The sequence below is a fragment of the Onychomys torridus genome, chromosome 10 (genome assembly GCF_903995425.1).
Source record: "Onychomys torridus chromosome 10, mOncTor1.1, whole genome shotgun sequence".
Lineage (NCBI taxonomy): Eukaryota > Metazoa > Chordata > Mammalia > Rodentia > Cricetidae > Onychomys > Onychomys torridus.
This window is the reverse complement of record NC_050452.1, coordinates 89,874,024-89,896,680: the sequence shown is the minus strand read 5'-3', so window position 1 is coordinate 89,896,680 and position 22,657 is coordinate 89,874,024. Positions and strand designations below refer to the sequence as shown.

The following is a 22,657-nucleotide window of genomic DNA, read 5'->3' as shown; positions in this document are numbered from 1 at the left end:
CATCATGCACAGAATTTTTCTCATTGTATTTCAATAATGATACAGTATTTAAGTAGCAAGGAACAATGTAGCATACATAATCAAAAGGGGAAACTGTCTTATTTAAACAATAATCATTAGCATACTCAAGGACATCATTTCTATGACAGAAGTCAGCAAAGGCCTCCTAGTTTTGCTCAAGTTCATGCTTCTATCCTGTTATCACAGCTTGGTTCCACCTGGGGTCCAACAGAAATCTGTGTTAGTTTTTGTCTACATGACTGTGCTATGTGAGGATTTAGCAACTAAAGGTCCCCAGTACCTAGATTATCAATTGTACATATTTTTTACCTTCATAGGAACTAATTAATGATTTAATTATCTAATTGGTTTCTCAATTAGTAATGAGAGCATGAGTTGTATTTTATTCTTACTGAAACTTCCTAATGCCCAGCAGAGCTCACAACAGTTACTTGAAGTGATGAAGAATTAACACATATTTTAAAACTGAATTTTATTAGCTCCGTTCTAAGCTTGTAGATAGAATATTCTGGATATTATTTCCTGTTAGGTTAAAAAAAAATCTAGTGAGGTAGGGACACATAATAGGTGGCAAATAGTTTTTGAAGAACCGTTGTTAACTGGGATCTGTTTCTTTGTGACAAAAAATTTGTCTCCTTTATTCACTCTCCTTTCCATGGGACTCCTTGTCACAGAGGTGGGGTCCTAGGGACATGACTCCCCACATTGTCAAATATGTGAACTCCTAACTGCTTTTGCTTCTTTCTGTTCATACCAATCTCCTGATTCTTTGTTCTTGATCTATACATGTATGAACATCTTGACTATGGATAAAGCTGTGAAACTTGACTTCTGTAGGTTCCCAAACTTCGAAGGAGGGAAACCTAATATGCACTATGCATGTGTTTTGTCAATATTTAGAGTCTGTTGCAAACTGCTAAACACTCAGTTCCTAGATGTTTTTCCATCTATTATTTATCATTTATTTTATCTCTATACTTCTTAATGAGCGATGTTTTCATATGTATCCCCATCTGGCTTAGAAACTGTGACCCCCTCGTTTCCTCAGCTTCCTAGTCATGGGGTTACAGGAATGTTCCACTATGCCACAACAGCTTTTGTCTATTGTTGCCATGTGGCATGGAGGACTAGAGTGGTAAATGATTTGATTTTTAAATAAAAATCCCTAAGTCCTTTTTAATGTGAAATGTCTCTACTTTGATATCAAATACAGTTTTTAAAATCTGTTTACAAGCCCCCAAGATAATTTTCCCAAATTAATCCACACATTCTGCATATGCTCTCTTCATTTTTGAATGAACCGGTTACAAAAATTATTTTTTTATTCAATGTTTGTGTGTGTGTGTGTGTGTGTGTGTGTGTGTGTGTGTGTGTGTGTCTTAGCAATCACGTTATATCAGAATATATCCATGCCTATTACATCAGAGAACAGCTCTCTAGTGTCAGATCTCTCTGGGATCCTAGGATCGAAATTAGGTCACCAGGACGTGTCCCAGTGCTTCTTCCCTATAAGTCATCTCAATTACCCTCTCTTATTCATGTTAAAAAGTTTTAAGTATACTCTCAATTTTAGATGTACTTTTTTATTTTTGTACCCTCAAATAAAAGCAGACCACTTAACTTTTATCTGATGCTCATAATTAGTTGAAATTCATGGTTGTGGTTTAGTCAATTTGTGTTTTTACTGTGTTTAGATTTATTTATCTTATGTTATGTGTATGAGTGTTTTGCTTGCATGTATGCATATGTGAACTATGTGCATGCAGTACCCAAGGAGGTCAGAAGAGGGTGTTGGATCTCCTGGAATTGGAATTATGGATGAGTAGGAGCCACCATGTGAGTGCTGGGAACTGAGCCTCATCCTCTGCTAGAGCAACAGGTGCTCTTAGCTGCTGAGCCTCTCTTCAGTCCTCTAACCATTCTCTAAAAAGTGAAAAACACTTTATATACACATATATGTAACATATGTGTGAAGCATGGGAAGTTTTACTACACTCAATTCAATCTTATTTTACACTTAAAGTTGCTCACCACCGAAACACATTTTGTTGGAAAGAAATGTAGAGGTGAAGGTCAAGCTATTTCTCATGCTGCTATGCATACCTTACTTGGACAGTGTGAGATTTGACGTACTGTTTTCTCAGTTTTGATTCATGGAATGTTTCATTCATCTAATGAAAAGAAAAAAAGGTTAATGACATGATTTTGGTTTTATTAAAAAACTTTCTATTACTTTGGAAAACTTGAAATAAACCTAAAAACAAACAATAGTGCAACAAACCATCATCCAACTTGACCTCATATGCTCAAATATACTGAATTTTATTTATTTATAAATTACTGAAATTAAATTATTCCTAATTTTCATAAAATATGTAATGTTCATATCTTCCAAAAATCATGAAGATCAGCATGGTGAGTTATTTTTTTAAACTTTTTAAAATTATATTTGTGTTTTAATTTTACACATCAGCCATGGTTTCCCCTGTCCTCCCCCCTCCCCACCCCCACAGCATGGTAAGTTATAATATTCATTTTGAAATGGTGAATTCAATGAACTAGTGAATATTATTATATTATTTTTATTCCATGTGAAAATTCTACTGAATATCAATGTAATAAAAGTTTGCAGTAATATGCATAGAGGAGATGTTTCTAAATTGTATGTGTGTGCATGCATTTCTGTGCATGTATGTATGCATGTGTGTATATATGCTATGGCAGACCTGTAGTGCCTATACGGCAAATTATTTTTTTCCTTTTTCAATATATGTTATTGATAGGCCTAAAGGGAAATAGTATGGCATAGGAAAGGGGAGAGGAGAAAATTGGTGGGATACTTTAACTGGGGGGGAGGGGAGGAAGGTTAATATGGAAAGAGAAGGAAGAGAAGAAATAACACTAACAATGTTTGAAAAAATACATTATTTTATAAGCGTATTTACATTTATTGTAACTTATATTGGAGTTACATTCACATGAGGTGATAATGTACTCCCCCCCTACACACACACATACATACACACACATACACACACACACACACACACACACACACACACACACACACACAAGAGCCCTAGACTATCTAACAGAAACCCTAGTTCCAGGCACGTAAAATCTTCTTTTGAGTTATTAGTCAGGAGCTTCTAAGAGACTCGCTAAACAATATAGGCTATTATTGCCATTGGTTGCCTCCCAGAAATTGAAGATAAGACCCTACTGCCACAGACACACTTCATTTTGAACATAGGACTTGGAAGAATCAAATTACAACTGACTTGGGAGCCTCCTCCCTGAGGATTAGTTTTCATAATATCTGAAGGTGCTATACAAGCTGCCAAGGGAGAGATGCAATCAATAGTCCTACCTATAGTGCAATGTGTGACAGCCATATCTTGGAGAGAGACATAGTTGTCTAGCTAGACTTAAGACTGGCTCAATCTGAGAGAATTCATGGCTGCTACTGTAAATGTAGCCAATTATTAATGGCTGGAGAGATCATAGAATTAGAGGAGAAACCACTCTTCCAATGTTTTCCTAAACTAATATAATTTCTAATTGTATTCTAAATGCTTATCCATATATCAACATGTAAATGTAGCTCTTAAAGAAGAGGCTCTTTTTGCAGAAGATGAAGACTATTACAGAGATTTCAACTGGTCCACATGCAGAGAATAAATGTCAGTGATGGAGCCCAAACCCCAGTTGATACATCTACACTATAAACCCCATAGCTAAGTCTTAGGGAAATCACAAAAGAAGGTGTGGAAAGGCTTAAGAGCCAGAGAACCAGGATGCCTGATGCAAGACAGTGACTTTTAGACTTAATAGGGAAGCTGTGTTTGTGAAATCTCAACCACCTGATTGCCTAAAAGAAGACCTGCATAATGACCATACAAGTCAACATGCAATCATGGGTTGGGGATACTTTTATAAGACCCCACCCCTAGATGAAAACTTCCAGTCAATCAATGGCTGCTGAGAGGGAGAATTAGTTTTCTTCATGAATAAGAGAGCTGATAATTTTTCCATGTGTTCAGTCCTAATCACATGAACACATGATAAACCATCAATAGACTTAACAGTTTGTGTGTTTGTGTATGTGTTTGTATGTGTAACAAAATTAAAGGAGAGGTCTTGCATCCGACAAGGTGTTGGGGGCACAGGAAGTTAGGAGAGAGAGTGGAGGGGGCAGAAATTATATAAATACAGTATTCATGTATGAAATTCTCAAAAATTAAAAGAATGCAATGTTATACAGAGAAGTCACTTTCTCAATCACTTCTCCATTTTGCAGTATAATAGATGACTTCCTACAACAGGACTTTAAGCATCACTAGATAAGTTTCGCATCTGCTATAGTTTGCACGTTGGCAATAACACTCCTCATAAACATCATCATGTTGGAATCAACACATGGTTGAATTTTTATTTTTCTTCCTGCTGACAAGTAATTGTAATTAGTACATTTATTCAATAAGAATATTATCTTATGGAATAAAACTATAATAGTCTTACTTTTTAAGTGACTTAATGGAGGAGAGAGATGATTAAGCATAGCAAGAAATAAATATATAAGTACAGTTGTTTGAGATGTGATTGATATAAAGTATGTGAAATAATGAGATGGAGTTATTCAGGCCTCAGATAAGGCTTCTTTGAAGGAGTGATATGTGAATGAGACCTGGAAGATGGAAAGTATAAAGCAAAGGGAAGAAAAGGATAGTTTTCTAGGTGAAGGGAATAACAATTGTGGAGGTCGCAGGTAAGAACAGACTGGTGTATTTGAGGAATTTATGACTCAAGTGACAAGTGTCAGGAAGACATCAGACAAGTTGTGTTTGCACAATATATAGAAATGAGATTTTAGAGGGTCTTGTAGGCCAAGGTAGTCTGGGTGTTATTGGTAAGTTCAACAAATACAAATATTATGAATATTAATAATATTCATGAATAAATAATCATATGTTCTGTTCTTAATTCCAATATATCCTCCTCTCCTTGGAGTAGAGACAATTGAGTTTTTATAAGAATCAAGGAAATAGTGAGATGATAAAAAATTTTCTTCTGTATGAATGAATCAGGAATCCTGAGAATGTTCTGTAAGGAAGGACCCACTTCAGCCCTTGGAAAGGCTCAAGATATCTGTGGACACCCAGGAATGACGTTGACTCCGTTTTTTTCTAGATCTTTCTGTAGCTCCATAAAAGCCAATAAGCCAAAAGGCCAGTCTGGTCACATAGCAAGCTCCAGGCCAGCCAAGGCTACATAGTGAGACCATGTCTCAAAACAAACAAAGAACCAACCCCAACCCAACCCAACCAGAGACTGGACAAAGAGGGTGAAACAGTTCTATTAGTGTGATGTGCAGAAAACAGCAGAAGGTTTCTTTATGGATGTGTAAAAGAAGAATGTCTTGGCCCCAGTGTAAGCTGGCAGGATTTAAGCACATCTCTCTTTCCATCTCACAGGGTTGCCTTGGATAAAAAAGCAATGGCCAGTGACGACAACAACAACAACAACAACAAAAACCACAAAAAACAAAAACAAAAAAACAAACAACAAAAACAAGAATGAAAACAAAGGAGCCCAACAGGCTGAGAACATAAACAGATTAAGTGTCCACCCAAACAGAGCTGCCGGAGAAAAGATCACAACTTGAACAATTGCAAAAAACATAAAATAAAAGCAAATTAAAAAAAAACCCTCACATTTAAGAATACTGAGATACATAGAGAAAGGGAGTTAAAAAGCTAGTACTGAGAAACAAAAACTTCAAGATTGAAAATTTAGTAGTTCAGCCAGGTATGGTGGTGGCACATGTCTTTAGTCTCAGCATATGGAAGGCAGGGGCAGTGAAACCATGAGTTTGAGGATAGTCTGATCTACAAAGCTAGTTACCAGGCTAGCCAGTGCTGCATAGTGAGACCTTTTCTCAAAACAACAACAACAACAAAAAATAAATAAATAAAAAAATAAAAAAACCCCAAAACTTAGTAGGTCAATTGAAAAACACAAATTTCTGTTTTTGAGACATGAATTTTTGATTTGAAATGCTAACTGGAGTAAATACCAACATCTCACGTATTAATGATATTCTTGACTACATTTACCAAGAGGTATTATGAAAAAGTGTTATTGATGGAGGTGGAGGAAGGGATTCAACTGAATTTACTGGGGGTAATGTGAGTTATTTTAACTTTTTGGAGAGTTACATGGAAGCATTTCTTAAAATTATAATCTTATTAATTTTATAAACTTTAGTCTAGAAACTTCTCAAATGTGAAAAAAATATAAGGATGAACGTAGAATGGCTTTGTTTGTTTGTTTTTTTACAATGACTATTTATGTTAGTCAAGGCCTGGATACAGCAGGTATCCACAAATATAGAAGCTCTTGAAAACATAATGCTGTGTATGGTGGTTAGAAAGAAAATCGCCCCCTAAATGGTCTTATAATAAAAACCTGGAGCCAGATATTGAGGTAAATGCTAAAAGATCAGAGGAAACAAGCCACATCTACTTCTCACCTTGACAACTCCTCAGCCGATCTTGTCTCCATGAATCCTCAGACTGAATGCTCCTGAGTCCTCAGCTGAAAAGGCTCTAGTTCCTGTCTCCTCACGCCTTATATGCCTTTTTCCACCTAGCCATATCATTTCCTATCTCAGTGTTCCTAGTGCTGGGATTAATGGTATGTATGGCTCCCAAATACTGGCAGCAAAGGCATGAGATCTCAAGTGCTGGGATTAAAGGTGTGTGCCAACACTGCTTGACCTCTATGTTTAACTCTGTGGCTGACTTTGTCCTCTGATCTTCAGGCAAATTTTGTTTCTTAGATTACAAATACATCACCACAATTAAGAGGTGTGGCTTTGTTGGAGTAGGTGTGTCCTTGTTGGAAGAAATGTGTCACTGTGGAGGTGGGCTTTGAGATCTTATATATACTCAATCCACACCCATTGTCTCAGTTTACTTCCTGTTGCCTTTGAATCAAGATGTAGAATTCTCCAGCACCATCTTTGCCTGCATACCACCATACACATAGTAGTGTGCTCCCTGCCATGATGATAATGGACTACACCTCTGAAACTCCACTTCAATTAAATGTTTTCTTTTATAAGAGTTACTGTGGTCATGGTGTCTCTTCACAGGAACAGAAACCTTAAGACACTGCATCTCTACTGAAGAATGTTTTGGGATTGTTGAGAATAATAATTGACCTTATCATTGAGGAGACTCTATGAGGATTACTGAGAAAAATAAACAATTTAATGACACTGTATATAGTGAATCCATTTTGATGAAATACTGGAAAACAGCATTCATTTTTATATGTTTTGCATTTCTAAACATGTGAGCATAGTAAGGAGATGAAAAGGGAAGATAAAAATATGGGTTATGGGAGATGGAATTTGAAGATATATGTGATGGGAAAAGGAAATTGCAAAAGATAAGAGAGAGAGAAAAGGGGTCTGTATTTAAAATAGTTCTTTCATGGAAAAATTAGTTTTCTCTGATGGACTCTCACTGGGTATACAAACGACACTTAAAGGAGGTTCCTTGCCGAGTAGCAGCTGGCCGACACAAAACAAACTCAATGGTATTCTTGGAGGGTTTTATTTTTTTTTTGTCTCATAATGCTTTGCTACACATTTTAATTTTAATCTTACAGGTCTTTTGTATGTGTCTTATGGTTTCCAATGGTATATTTTTATGGGATTCCTCTCTCTCTCTCTCTCTCTCTCTCTCTCTCTCTCTCTCTCTGTGTGTGTGTGTGTTCTGTTTTCTCTTTGTCTCTCTCTCTCTCTGTGTGTATGTGTGTTCTGTTTTCTCTCTTCTGTTTTTTCTCTCTCTCTCTTTCTCTCTCTCTCTCTCTCTCTCTCTCTCTCTCTCTCTCTCTCTCTCTCTCTCTCTCTCTGGTGTGTGTGTGTTCTGTTCTCTCTCTCTCTCTCTCTGTGTTCTGTTTCTCTCTCTCTCTCTCTCTCTCTCTCTCTCTGTTCTGTTTTCTCTTTGTCTCTCTCTCCCTCTTTCCTCTTTTTGTTTGTTGTTTGCTCCTATTCTCTCTTTCTTTCTCTGTGTGTGTTTGTTACCTGTTTGTTTTCTAGTCAGAGAGAGAAAGAAAGGATGTGGGTTTAGGAGGGTGAGAAGATAGGGGGGATCTGTGAGTAGTTGGGTGTAGAGAAACCATGATTAGAATGTATTGTATGGAAAAAATTCTTTTTTCAATAAAAATTTTTACTTTGTGTGATTTCATTTTATTCCTCTTTTCATGTAAGTTTTCTAAAAAAAAGTCTTAAAAATTATGCATGTGTATGTCTCTGTGTTTGTGTCTTTGTAGACCAGAAGAGGGTGCCAGATCCCTGGATCTGCCTGAAGTGGGTACTGGGAACTGAACCTGCATCCTCTGAGTGAGCAGCGAATGTTCTTATCCACTGATCCATTTCCTCTCATCTAAGATCTGCGATTTTGTCTTTTTATTCTTTATTTTTTATATAAGTGTGTATAAAATTTAAAGTCTTTATAAACTTTTAAAGACAGTGAGGTGACATCATTTTCTTTTTGAGATGATCACTTTAACTGCCGTGTGAATGGGTTATGAGGGTATCAGACTAGGAGCACAGACAGCAGTTTAGAGGCCGTAGCAGAATTTTTGGAAAGAGATGGTAGCAGTGAAAGAGAGAAAAGGATAGATGTAGGTTATATTTTGGGGGTGGATTCAATGTAATGCTTTGGTTTGCTGATTTTGAGTATCCCATCATTAGCTTTTAGATAGATCAAGTGGATTGTTGTTTTGCTTTTTTGCTGTTTACTGAGATGGAAGAGACTAAGGGAAGAAAGACTAGATTTTGGGTTTGAGGATCATCAAAATAGGTCTTAAATTGTGGGTTCAGTGTGATAGTTCATAGGGAATGGCAAAGACAGAGGTGATGGGAAAAGAGCTTGACTCTGAGTAGCCATGGCTGAGTCACAATTTACATCTGCAGGTGATAATGAAGCAGCAAATCAAAGGGAAACAGCGTGTGAACATGAATAACATATGGGAAAGGGTGTGTTACACAAGTGAGGAAAGGAGGAGTGTGCAGAAGTGAAGGAACGTATTTATAAGAGGAAGGACAACGATTTGGCAGCAGCAAGGTCTTTGGTGATCTTCATGTAAGCAGCTGAAGGGGGCGGTGAGAGATCCCTGTTGGATGGAACAGAGGTGATTCAGGGAAACAGAAACGTGCTTGCCTATTCAACAAAAGTTTGCTAAAGGAAACATGAAAATTATCCAGAGAAGAACATAGATTTGGAGAAAGGTTTTTAAAGATAAAAACCTTTATCTTTAAAATATGTGATCTAGTTCATGATGCATCTGAAGACCATAAAATACTATTCTGTATTCTAGGAGAGCAATAACATTACTGTGTCATTTTTCCTCATTGGAAAGGGAATCCTAAGGTAAAGATAAAGTCAGATAGTTACTTATATGCTCAGAATAATTTTAGTGTTAGCTCATACGTGCTCCAGAAGTAATTCTATGGATTCTGTAGCTCTTGTTCTTCCCCTCTAAACAATTCATCTTTCTTTTCCTTTTGTAGCATTTCCAGTTTGACTATGTTTTCTTTTCTGTTTTACAATGCTATTTGAATATGGTCAGCACTGTCTGGCATCAGTACTTAAGAAGATATTTGAAACAATAGGATCTAGAGAACGTACTAACAGCTGTAAAGGCAGATAAAATTGGATTCTTTCTGAAGGTATGCCAGTAACCAGCACCACCCACCAGCCCTATATCAACAGTAGAAATTTATCAAACAGTGCCTATCAACAGTAGGAATTTATCAAAGCTTGAATATATGGTTATATTGAGAAACTATGTAAAAGTACAACAGTCTACCCTTTGAAAAAAATCAGAATGAAGTCAAAGTTCTAAAGATTAATAAATAGCTCATCATTATTTCCTCTTTTAAGAACAATTTTTTATTGCAGCTCTTATCTTAAAATTATGTATATGCATGTGTATCTATGTATGAGTATCTGCATGTGAAGGTGGGTGGTTATGGAGGTGGAGGCATTCCATCCTCTGGAGCTGGAGTTACAAGTGGGGCTATGGGTCCCCTGATATGAGTCTGGAGAACTGTATGTTCTCTTAACCACTTAGCTACCTCTCCAGGTAGACTATTCTTTTCTCAGCAACTTCTTATTTTTTAAATACCAAGTTTTAGAGTAGCATTAGAAAAATAGAGTCTGTTTTATGATGATTTTCTTATAAAATTTTCCTCATTCTTATAAGCTGACAAAATATAGAAAATATTTTATTGCTCTTGCCATGTTACAAAGGATTATAAGATCATATACCTCTAAGTGATAAATGCTGTCACAGAGAGGAGATAGCACATATCTAGTAGTTTGGCATTCCCAATGTGAAGTGAAAGCTGGGGCTATTATCTCTTCTTTAATTTACAATGATTCCCGAGGCTGAAGATATCCTGAGCATTTAGGATTGTGTTTTTTATATCTGTATTTTTCAGCTGTAGAAAAGAATATTATCATGGTAGTAATTTTTAATGTTGCCTTCTGTGATAGTTAGCTTTATTAATTTGATATAATCTAGAATCACTTGCACACAGTAGTCTCCATAAAGCATTGTCTATATTGGGTTGGCCTATGAGCATATCTATAAGGGATTTGATCAAACTGGTTGCTGTGAGAGAGCCTAGACCACTCGGGTGTCATTATTTTCTAGGATCGGGGATCATGAGATGTGTAGGAGTGGAGAGACGAAGTGGAGCAGAGGCAAGCAAGTGACAGACGTGTAGTCGTTTCTCTGTGCTCTTGACTGGCCTCTTCAGACTCCTGTCAGGGTGACTTCCCACAAGCCCCAGATAGTCCATCTGACAGACTATCATGTGGAACTGTAAAGCAAAATGGAGCCTTTCTTCTCTAAGTTGCTTTTGATCAGGAAATTTTTCACAACAGTAGAAATGAAACTAGGAAACCTTCAAACCCCTTGAAATAGAAATAATAAATGCCATAATGTTTATTGCATCCTTGGTAAGTTTTGAGTTACCTCAGTTCCAGTATGGCTAGAAACCTAACAGAGAATTGATTAGCATTTAATGAATCAGATAAGTATTATGTTTCAAAAAAGATAATATAGTAATACTTGAATTTAAGATTTTTGGCATTTACTTTTCTTTTTTCTGATACTTGAGGGTCATAGAACTGAATGAATGCTAACGTAATTTTTACTCAGATTGTAATATTAGTTATCCTATATTAAATGGAACAGAACAAACTATTGTTATTTACTTTTTATTAATTTTTTAAAATGGCATGCTTTTTAAATCTGATGAATCCTATAGAGAACCTGTCATTTGGCAGACTTCATCAAAAAGAGGCATATGTCCTGAGGGGCATATCCTCCTAGCATGCTCTGGTTACCTTATGGGAAATTTTATTCGATGAATGCCCTGGTTGTATGCCTAACTAATATGTCCCTTAATCTTGGGTACTCCAGTAAGTGGTTTAATGTATAAAGTTGGCTGACTGCTTTATACAGGTGACTTGACCATCTATAAACCCAATGCATTTATGTGGTGAAAACCATATTGTATTGTATTAAACCCATTTGATTATTTATCTGATAATATTAACTTCCTACAAATGGAAGTGTGCTCAGATTTTGTAGTATTTTGGTGGTCTTTGAAGAAAGGACAAAAAATCATGAGACTGAGTTTGGTAACTTAATCTCTTAGTTGTCTCAGTTTCTTTATAAGACATAGAGGCATTCTGAAGATTAAATATTGTCACACAAGTACTTATACTGAAAATTAATAAAGCCAATTATATTAATAAGATGTTGTGGCATTGTTGATTGTTCTTAGAACTTCTTTTCACTTATTTGGATATCATACCTGCTGGAAAACTTAAAATAGTACAGGAAGGCATAGAGATTTCTTGAGCTGCCTGTTAGAAAACCATATAAAATATGTTCTGGAAGAATGTTCTCTATCAAGACTTTTCCACCACAGTTTTTGGTAAAGCAGGATTTCTCTTGATCCAAAAAGAAAATATATATTTTCTTTTTAGGATGAGTCATTGAAAGAATTATATAGTGGCAATCAGAATAAGAGAGCCTACAGGAAGAATTGTAGTGACTTGTGAGATTTCTGTAATGATTTGTAACTCCATTTGGTACATGTTATTATCACAGTGTTGTACTTATGAATGTTTTTTTGTATATATATATATATATATATATATATATATATCTATATATCTATATCTATATATCTATATATCTATATATCTATATATCTATATATCTATATATATATATATATATATATATATATATATATATATAGAATGAAGCATTATTATATTCAGTGAAAACAGAAAGAAAGCAAGTATAAAATCAAGGCATTGCATGACATTTATTTGGTATATGTTGCTTTCAAGCAGATGTATTGGAAACTGTGAATGGAGTTGTTAAATAAGCTTGAAGGAAGACATCATAATCACTGCTTACCAAGCAAGGATGATGCAGTAAGTAGTTATACCAAATGTTCTAGAGCAGTGGTTCTCAACCTGTGGGTCACGATCCCTTTGGGGGTCAAATGAACCTTTCATGGGGTCATATATTAGATATCCTGCATATCAAATATTTACACCACAATTCATAACAGTAGTAAAATTATAGTTACATTATAGCAAGGCAAATAATGTTATGGTTGGGGGTCACTACAACATGAGTAACTGCACTAAATGGTTGAAGCATTAGGAAGGTTGAGAACCCCTGTGCTAGAGTAAGCAGGGGCTAATGGATTTTAGTGAACTGGTCTGAAGCTTGTTTTAGGATGATTTTCTTAGAAACTCAATATTGGCATGAAAGCCATGGGAATAACTATGATTTAAGATCCTCTTTACAAGATGAAAGCCATACCTAGCATTATTGCTGGGCCAAAAACCTATGACTAGACAGATCATAAATCCTAGAAGAGAGCTACTACTATTACACTGCTAAATGGATATATTAAACTTACTCTAAATGACTTGTCATTATACCCACAGATTAAGGCTATCTTTTTAAAAGACTGACAAAATAATGGGACTTTGGCTTATATCACATTTCACCTTCTGTGATGCCTGCAACACCTTATTATGTTGGCATTTGTGGTCTAATGTCCACATAAAGAAGCTGAATTGAGGGAAATTAAGGAGCTATAATGTCATACAGCTAGTAAAGCACCAACTTTGGAACAAGGCCCTTGAGTTCATTTCTTTCTCTCGTTTTGTATTTACTCTTAGTAGTATGCACTGTTTTAATGCATACTTAATGGCTTTATTATGACACTTTCATCCAGGCACATTCCAGGCTTTGTTTGCTGTGCCCTACACCCCGGTTGTGTCCTTGCCCTTTGCCTGCCCATTCACTGCTCCCCTTCCTCTTCACAACAGTCCCATCGTAATTTGATATTCTATGTATATTTTCCAAGTCTAGATTTCACATATGAAAGAAAAGAAGCAGTATTTTTTTGCTCTGAGTCTGGCATATTTCACTGCAGGCTTTTTCTTATCCACTATACCATATTGCTTTGTCCTGTTTGTCCTAAATCTAAAGGCTCTGTTTTCTTCCTCCATTTTCTAATTCTTTCCATGATGGCAAAACCACACTAGGACTTTCAAGGACTCTGACTTATTAAAAACTTGTGCATAGTGGGATGGTTTGGTTTGGAAGGACTACAAGCTTTTGTCAGATAAGTGAAGTCTGCAAAGTCCTATCAGGAGTTTCTAGCAGAAATGCCAGATGAATGATGTCATCACTGCTCCTGACACTGTCCATCTGCTTAACTAAATTACTTTGGTTAATTATAGTAGTATCTATGAAAACAGAAGCTTCAGGCTGAAAAAGTCAGACTCATGGTTGAACCTTTAACTGGGTGAACATGAACAGAAAGCCAATTCCTAAGCAAGAGATTTATGACCGTCCCTCAACAGCAAAGACATGCAAAGTGATCTTCGTTTTGGTCACATTGTCTTTCAGGTTGGCCAAGCTTCTTCCTCAAGGGGGTGGTTAATTTTTGAACCAAGAACTGCATGGCTTAAGTTATGCATCTTAGAGATCAAATATATATTACTTGTGGAACTGATTAACTCATTAGAAGTGTTGACTTTCTTTCATGTGCCATTTTTCTTAGTCTCTTGAAGTGTGTCCCTTTGCATATTTCCATGTTCAAGTTTTCAGAGGACTTTCTGAAAGGGCTGATTCATCTAATCTGTGACAAGGTATTGGTTAGAAATTGTTTTGAACTTGCAAATTGACTGCTAGAGTCTTAACGCTTTTAGGAATACACAGAAAAAAAATCATTCAACTTACCAAAGACACTATCTTTTTGTTTAGGTCCATATATTCCTGAGAATATGGCTTTGCAAATTTGCTGTCATAGTCAATGTTGTTAACTTTAAAGCTGACATGGTAGTAGAAAGGTGCCTTTCCTGAGGAGAGAAAAGAAAAAATAGCTTTTCCATTTTGCACAACCACATTCATTCTGAGAAGTCCTGTGCTCATAAAATGTCAGGCTACGTGACATCTAAAACTCTTCATGCCCACTGAGTGTAGAAATTGCCTGGGTGTAGAAATGCTAAATTATCACCTTTCACCAAAAATGTACTCAAGATTTTTTTAATGTAAAATTTTAATATGCCAGTTTTCAAGTTTAGGCAATGCATTATGAAACAAAATTACATTAAAATATAGTAATTATCTTGGCCTTTGTGATTGCCATACATTACATTTCTGAAAATCAGTCAAATCATAGGATTTCTTACTCACAGAGTACCCAAGAAATTAAAATGAATAAGGGAAAAAATTAAACAAGGCATGACTTGAAAGTCCTGCACATTGAGTAAACTGAACAAAGAAATGAAATGTGCGATTTTAGACAAGCAAAGGGGGTGAAATGGGCCAGGGATGAGGTTGTCCAGAACCACACAAATCTCTCTGACAGAAAAAACGAAAACCTCTCTTCTTAACTTTTGAGGTGACTCTCTATGCCTCCAGTTTATGAACTAAGGGCAAAGAGTAGAGGGGCAGGGGAAGGCAGGAGAGAGAGAAACAGCATTGAAAAAAAAATTGAAGAAGTTCATTGTACAATGCTTTGAGAAAAGTCTTCATATCAGTGTTTTTTGTTTGTTTGTTTTTTATTTTTGTTTGTTTGTTTGTTTTGGTTTTTTGAGACAGGGTTTCTCTGTGTAGTTTTGGTGCCTGTCCTGGAGCTCTCTCTGTTGGCCAGGCTGACCTTGAACTCACAGAGATCCACCTGGCTCTGCCTCCCGAGTGCTGGAATTAAAGGCATGCACCACTGCTGCCCGGCCTGTATCTGCATTTGTAACTAATTATTTGGTGTGGTCTACCATGTCTTTCGCAAATAATTAAATAAATGAAAAGTAAAATAATACAGTACTTTGTATATGTAGTGTGTGTGTGTGTGTGTGTGTGTGTGTGTGTGTGTGTGTGTGTGTTGACCCATGTGTGGGTATATGTGGAAGCCACAGGTTGGTGTTGGATCTGACTGTTTCTATTCCCCAGCACCAGAAGTACAAGTGTGCATTGTTAGGAGTAGCTTTGTATGTGTATCCTGGGGATCCTGATTCAAGCCTTCATACTTACACAGCAGGCTCTTTATCCACCAAGCCATCTCCATAGACCACCATTTTGTTTGTTTTAGATTAAGTTAACAAAGATGACAGTTCAATCAAGCAATCAGTCTATGCAGATGCTCTTATAGCCTGTCAGGGGAATGGAAACCAGAACACATTTTTGGAAGACAATTTGGTAATATCACCAAAACCTTGACAGATATTCTCAGATTTTGATCTGATTCCTCCTTGCAGTTCCACGTAAATCTATACATAAAAATTGACTATTTGGAACAGCGTTTGGAAAAGGAAGCCTAACCTAACCTAAGAGCGGGAAATTAACAGAATGAGCTGCTTGCATGTAAATAAGTCTTGTTTGTAATAGAATATTATGTCACCACTAAACTCATGTTTTAGAAAAATGTTTGATTAATAACGTACACATAAAACAAAGTGAAAAGTTTAAAAAAAAAAAAAGGAGGTGAGCTAGAATGTTACATTGTTCTGACTAGAAACTAGGATTATTGATAATTTCTATTTCTAAAAGTCTTTCAGATTTGTTTTATTTTATGTGTATGAGTGCTCTGCCTGCATGGCTGGCTGGAATTTGTACCTAATGGCTATAACTAGTCCAGATGGCTCAGACACTGGGGCGATGTTGGCAAAGCAGGACACACACGGCAGAGCAACATGACTAGAGGAGCCTGGATTCCTAGCACCTTGAGATGATATAGTGAACTTGGTCACTTCCTCTGAACCTCCAAATGTCTTACTCTCTTATGTCTGTTTGTCTTCTTTCTAACCACATTCACACCATAGTGTTCTGAGGAAACTTTTTTTTTTTTTTTTTTTTTGTTGCCAGAACTGAGGATTGAACCCAGGGCCTTGCGCTTGCTAGGCAAGCGCTCTACCACTGAGCTAAATCCTGTTTGTCTTCTTTGAGGTCAGCTGTCCTCAAACTTGGCTGCCCACCAGAAATACACAGAGAACTTTGGACAGTACAGGTTCTACTACAGATAACATCGCTGGGAATGGGTTTTGTGTACAGATTTTTTTTTTATTCATTAGACTACAGAAATAATTTTACTTTTAATTGACATAATAATTGTAAGTATTTATAGGATACCATGCAATGTTTTAATACATCTATTTATGTAGTGTGGAAATCAGGGTATAATATTTATATCTTCAAACATCATTTCTCTGTGATAAGAATATGCAAAATCATTTTGTCATAGCTTTTAAAAATGGACATAATTTTAAACTGTCTTATAAATTTGTATCTCTATGTCAGCTCTCAGAGCTCATCATGGAAATTTCTTTGTGCAGTGGACAACAGTTAATTTAGGGACTCACAATTGATCAAATTGTAGAGAATAAATGTATAATGTGTAATACTCAGATACAAATGTGATGTCTATAATTATACCCTAGACCAACCAAGGCAAGACTCAGGGGCATTGTAGGAAAAGGGGTTGGAAAGATCATGTGAAAGCCAGAGGTTAGGGGAAACTGGGATGAAACAGTGACTTTTGTGCATGTGACAGGGCCGTGATACTCATGAACTCATAGCAGCTGTGGGTGCAAGATGAAATTCAAACTAGTCAACATTCCAGCCTGGAAGAGCTGGGATTCATGAGTCCCCACCCCAAGCTTAAGAATTCTGGAGGGTGGAGAGTAAGTTTTCTTTAAGAGTGTGTCTTCTGACAGGTCATCCACCTACGCTCTAGTAAAGACCTCATACCCATGAGTATATGGGCAGCACAAACTGGAATCAATGGGCTTAAAAAAAATGAAGCCATGAACTTGGAAGGGGTTTGACGATGCACAGTGGATTTGGGAGGAGTTGGGGGGGAGGCATAGACGTGAGTATAGATCAAAATTTATGTTGTGTATATATGAAATTCTAAAAAAAAATAGTAAAATGTTATATTGAGACAAACAAAAATGCATTATATTTTCTTTTTTCTTTCTTTTTTTAATGGAATTTTTTATTCATTTTACATATCAATCACAGATCCCCCTCTCTTCCCTCCTCCTGCCCCTCCAGCCTTCCTCAAACCCACCCCATATTCCTTCCTCCAACAAGGTAAGGCCTCCCATGAGGTGTCAGCAGAGCCTGGTACATTCAGTAGAGGCATGTCCAAGCTACTTCCCCTGCATCAAGGCTGTGCAAGGTGTCCCACTGTAGGTAGTGGGCTTCAAAAAGCCAGCTCATGCACCAGGGATGGATGCCAGGTGGCCCCTTAAGCAGATCAAGCTACACAATTGTCTCACTTATGCAGAGGACCTAGTCCAGTCCCATGGAGGCATTATATTTTCAACATCTGTGGTCACCCTACCATGAAATCAAACGTCTGAACTTATTACTCCAATAGGACTATAACTTAGGACTAGTAGACTAACATTTGATAATATTTTCTCTCCTCCTTTCACCTTCCTCTCCTCTCTCTCTCTCTCTCTCTCTCTCTCTCTGTCTGTCTTCTCTCTCTCTCTCTCTCTCTCTCTCTCTCTCTCTCTCTCTCTCTCCTCTCTCTTTCTGAGCCACTGGGGAATTGAACTTAAAGATTAATGCAACCCAAGCAAGTACTTTATCACTGACCTGTATCCACAGCCCACTTATGAGTACTGGAGAAAAGTCTTTTCAAGTGATTCTAAGAGTTGGTGCTAAAATTCATTGATTTGCAATAGGGATTTTCAATGATGATTTGCAGGACCCAATCTGGCTTGTTTTTGGATACTCTATGAACATATAATAGCCTATGCATTTAGAAAGTTTGAAAAACTCAAAATAATAATGATATTTGGTGATATGTGGAAATCATGTAAAATTCAAATTTTAGAGTCCCCCAAATTACTTGAAAACTTTACCGTGTTAAGTGCTTAGTACATTTTAGTTCAGAAGTAGTCACTCAATGAATGACTGTTAACTCAGTTTTTGGACACTTTCATGTACCTTTATTCCTTTTCTTTTTCTTTTACTTAGAGTACTAATTGCCTCCCTTGAAAAGTTAACTAAATATTGTGATTAGAGAGATGGAGGTGAGAAGTTCCAGGTTTTGTTAGCATTATCCACATGGTGGCTCCAGGTCCAGAGGATCTGATGCCCTCTTCTGACCTCAGGAGGCACTGCACTTGTGTGGTTCACATATATACATGCAGGCAAAATACTCATACACATAAAATTAAAAAGTAATAATAAAAACAAAAAATAAGGTAAACTAACTAGAAAGCACATGATTATCATTTAGGGTAACATGAAGCAGAGAAAGGAAAGTACCCATGAGGGAAAACTGTTCTGTGCTCTGGTTTGCTCAGCTGTTCTTTAGCTAATTACTGATTCCAGTGAACGAACAGTTGTGAAAATATGGTCCATTATTTCTCGGTTTGGAGTCTATGATAGTGAACTACCAAACAGTTAAATACTACAGAATATTTGAAAAGGAAAATGGTATTTGTCTACCTCTGTATCCTTCTGACCTTTGATTTGAGCTTCCTGGCATTGCTGGAGTAGTGTTGACTACAGTTCCTTTTCATTGACAAATTCATCTGTTTATTCATGTGTTTATTCCTTTTTGAGTGTTTAGGTCTGAGACTCCTCTGGCACATCGTTATCCAGAGATCTAAATGCTCTGTGGGTTGCTTCTTGGATCAGACCAAGGATGAAGATTCTTTGAAGAAAAATCTCTACTTGCTCCCTCAGAAACACATCATTTATGCCCTTGGCTCTGGCTGTTTCTGGGGATCGCTGAGACACCATGAACAACTTCTATTTGTTTTAAGGTTTATTTATATTTATTTGTGTGTTTGTGTGGTGTCTGTTACCTGTATGTGGGTGCCTCCAGAAGACAGAAGAGGTAGCTAGGACCCAGGAGCTGGAGTTACAGGGATTTGTGAGTTGCCTGATAGATGGATATGCTGGGAACTGAACTAGGGTCCTGTGGAAGTTCAGCAAGTTCTTTTGACCACTGAACCATCTCTCCAGCCTGAAAACTCATTAATTACATTTTAGATAGTCCATGTGGAAGGCAGACTTAAGTCTGCTATGTTCCTTAGTCTGTAAAAGTCTTTTCAAGATAACATTGATCTTTATGAAGTCTGTTCATGCTTGATGTAAAGGGGAAATACCAACTCCTCATATGTTAAGTTGGTGATAATAATGCAAGAAATGAAAGCTCCTCTATTTCCAAACATAATACTAAATACTAAATACTAAATACTCTCTTCTTATCTTCAGTTTCTGGCACCCACTCTTGATGAATGACTGAGTTTAGAGTCTATCTTTTATTTTTGGTGTGAGCCTAGCCTTTAACAGCTGAGCCATCTCTCCAGCCCTAGAGTCCATCTTTTTAGTGAGAACTTCTTACTCATAGTTTTTTTGTTTTGGCACATGTTATGACTATAATTTGTGATTTAGCAGTTGTAACAGCTATCATTGCAATCTGTGTAATGAGTGTACATGGAAGATACAGCTGAAGTGATACAAACTCCCTACTTCCTGGGTTGGGTGCCTGATTTGCTCACTCTGCACAGTTTTCTCTGTTTCTGTCTGTGTTGGTATTGTTTTCCTGTTGTAAACTCCTCCCAACCCCTTCCCTCACTTCCCCTCTGCCCCCCACCCACTCTCCCTCTGTTTCTGTTCAGAAAGGGGCAGGCTGCCCATGGGTGTCAACAAAGCATAGCATATCAAGTTGAGGTAAGACTAAGCTCCTCCCCTTGTATTAAGGCTTGGTAAGGTAACCCAGTATGAGGAACAGGTTCCCAAGAGCCAGTCAAAGCATTAGGGAGAGCCCCCTGCTCTCATTGCCAGGAGTCTCACAAGTAGACCAAGCTATACAACTATCACACATATGTAGAGGACCTAGGCCCATCCCATGTGGGCTCCTTAGCTGTCTATCAAGTGTTTGTGAGCTCCTGTGAGCCCAAGTTAGTTGACTCTGTGGGTTCCCTTGTGATGACCTTAGCTATTCTCACACCTTACACCTATAGCCAAAACTTCAGACAAGCCTTGCCCATTACTCTAAGATTGGCTATAAATGTTACAGCTAGTCTTAATGAGGTTTAACTACTGTTCGAGCTTTCTTACAGGTTCACACAGAGATACCATAGTCCTCCAGTCAGCAAGAAGCAATTCTAAGAAAACGATACTCTCCCTCTCAGCAGGTTTGTTTTCCCAGGTTTATGGATAATTGTCTTCTGTTAGGGGTTACTTGTAAATTAATAGGGGAGAGGGTGGATCAATAAAGTTTAGACTCAGTAATCTCTTTGAAAAGAAAAGGGGGAATACAAAGGATAGGATAATAAGGTAGACTATTTATCTGCTTGTAAACTAATTTATCAAAGTATCAGCTCTAGATAATTTGCATTGGTATGGATTTTTGTATATTGATACAAATGTAAAATTATATTTCTGTTCCTGTTTAAGATAATTTTTATATTGATACAAATTTAAAACTATTTGTCATATTGTTTATTTGTTCCTACTCCTGTTTAAAATCTTTTTGTATATTGATACAAATGTAAAATTCTATTTTCATGCTGTATGTTTGTTCTATCTCTATTTAGGATATTTTGTATATTGATACATATTAAGGTTATTGTTATCATATTATGCTATACATTTATACCTGTGATTGAGATGTTTTGTATATTATCACAAATTTTAGGTCATTGTCTTTATACTGTGCATCTGTTTACAGATTGTTTATTTTTATAGTGTGAAGCTTTAGTCTTTAGGCTATTTAGGTTCATAATACCTACAGGTTAATAGTCATTCATGCTTGTCATACTTATGTTAGTTAGGTTTCCTAGAAATACAGAAATATATGTTAGATGGATAGATACTCTTCAAACACTTAATAGACCTGGAGAATATGACATTTAAATGTTTGAATAACTTAGAACTCTGTTGACATGAGACATAATTGCTCCTGGCAGCACCGATCTACTCCCAAGAGGATGTTGGGCACTGAAAACACTCCATATGGAATTTGTCTTCTTCTTGGCAAATATGATCTATTGGGCACAGAACTGCCCTTGCCTCAACTGCTGACAGTAGCATGCTGTCCATTCTGGACAGACAGTACACAAGGAGAAACAGTTGCTGAACCTTGCCAAGACAGGATAGGACAGTCTTTCAAATTTTTTTGTTTTTGAAAATGGTATATCAGATATTTTAGGCCTGTAGCCAAAAATGGACATTAGACTAAAAAGGGGAAGTATAGTGGGTATTTGCTTCACCTATGACCTTGTGCTACCTGGCCTGATAGAAGTGCTTCTTGTCTGCCTACCTCTTAAAAGTGAAGAGAGAGGGGGGTCATGCTCTCTTCTGGGTTGTGGAGACTGAGTCAGACAGCATGAAGGGGCATCACCATCTTTCCCGGACAAAGCAGAAGAACTCTGCAACTGGATCTACCTTATCCTGTACCCATGAGTCTGTATTCCTATAGCACTCATTAATAAATTGATTTATATTCTTATATACACCCCTTTGGTTCATGATTCAGCCTACAATACTTTTTTTTAGATTTTATTTTATTTTTTTTCATCTATTTTACATACTGACCACAGTTTCCCCTCCCCGACTTCCATCTATCCCCATCAGTCCTCCTCCATGTCCATTCAGAAAGGAGTGACTCCTATGGGCTTGAACAAAGTGTGGCACATCACGTTGAGGTAGGACCTAGCTTCTCCCCCTGCATCAAGGCCAGGTGAGGTAATCCAGCATGGGAAACAGGTTCCCCAAAGCCAGCTAAGTGCCAGGGACAGGTCCTTATTGCCTATTACTGATAAAATTTTCCTCTTGTACAAATGTAGATATTGTTTTTTTCTCACTCACATGTGGAAACTATAAAAATTGATTATATAAAATCAAAGAATAGAACAATGGTAACTAGGAAGTGCCGAGAAAGGGGAACAAAGAGAGGTCAGATGACAAATGCCTGAGTATGGTCAGATGGAAGAAATGCGTTCTAGTGTCCTATGGTCATTAAGATGAGTACATT

At 37.0% G+C, this 22,657-nt stretch overlaps 1 protein-coding gene across 1 annotated transcript in view; it reads right to left on the bottom strand.

The window, feature by feature from the left end:
- Window positions 1-22,657, bottom strand: part of LOC118591964 (transmembrane protease serine 11C) — a 47,533-nt gene that overhangs the window by 17,433 nt on the left and 7,443 nt on the right. Inside the window, exons 3-4 of the mRNA XM_036200394.1 lie at window positions 14,392-14,510; window positions 2,125-2,192 (exon numbers count right to left, since the gene is read on the bottom strand). Of these exons, the coding sequence (XP_036056287.1) occupies window positions 2,125-2,192; window positions 14,392-14,510 (187 nt within the window). The remainder of the gene's footprint in view (window positions 1-2,124; window positions 2,193-14,391; window positions 14,511-22,657) is intronic.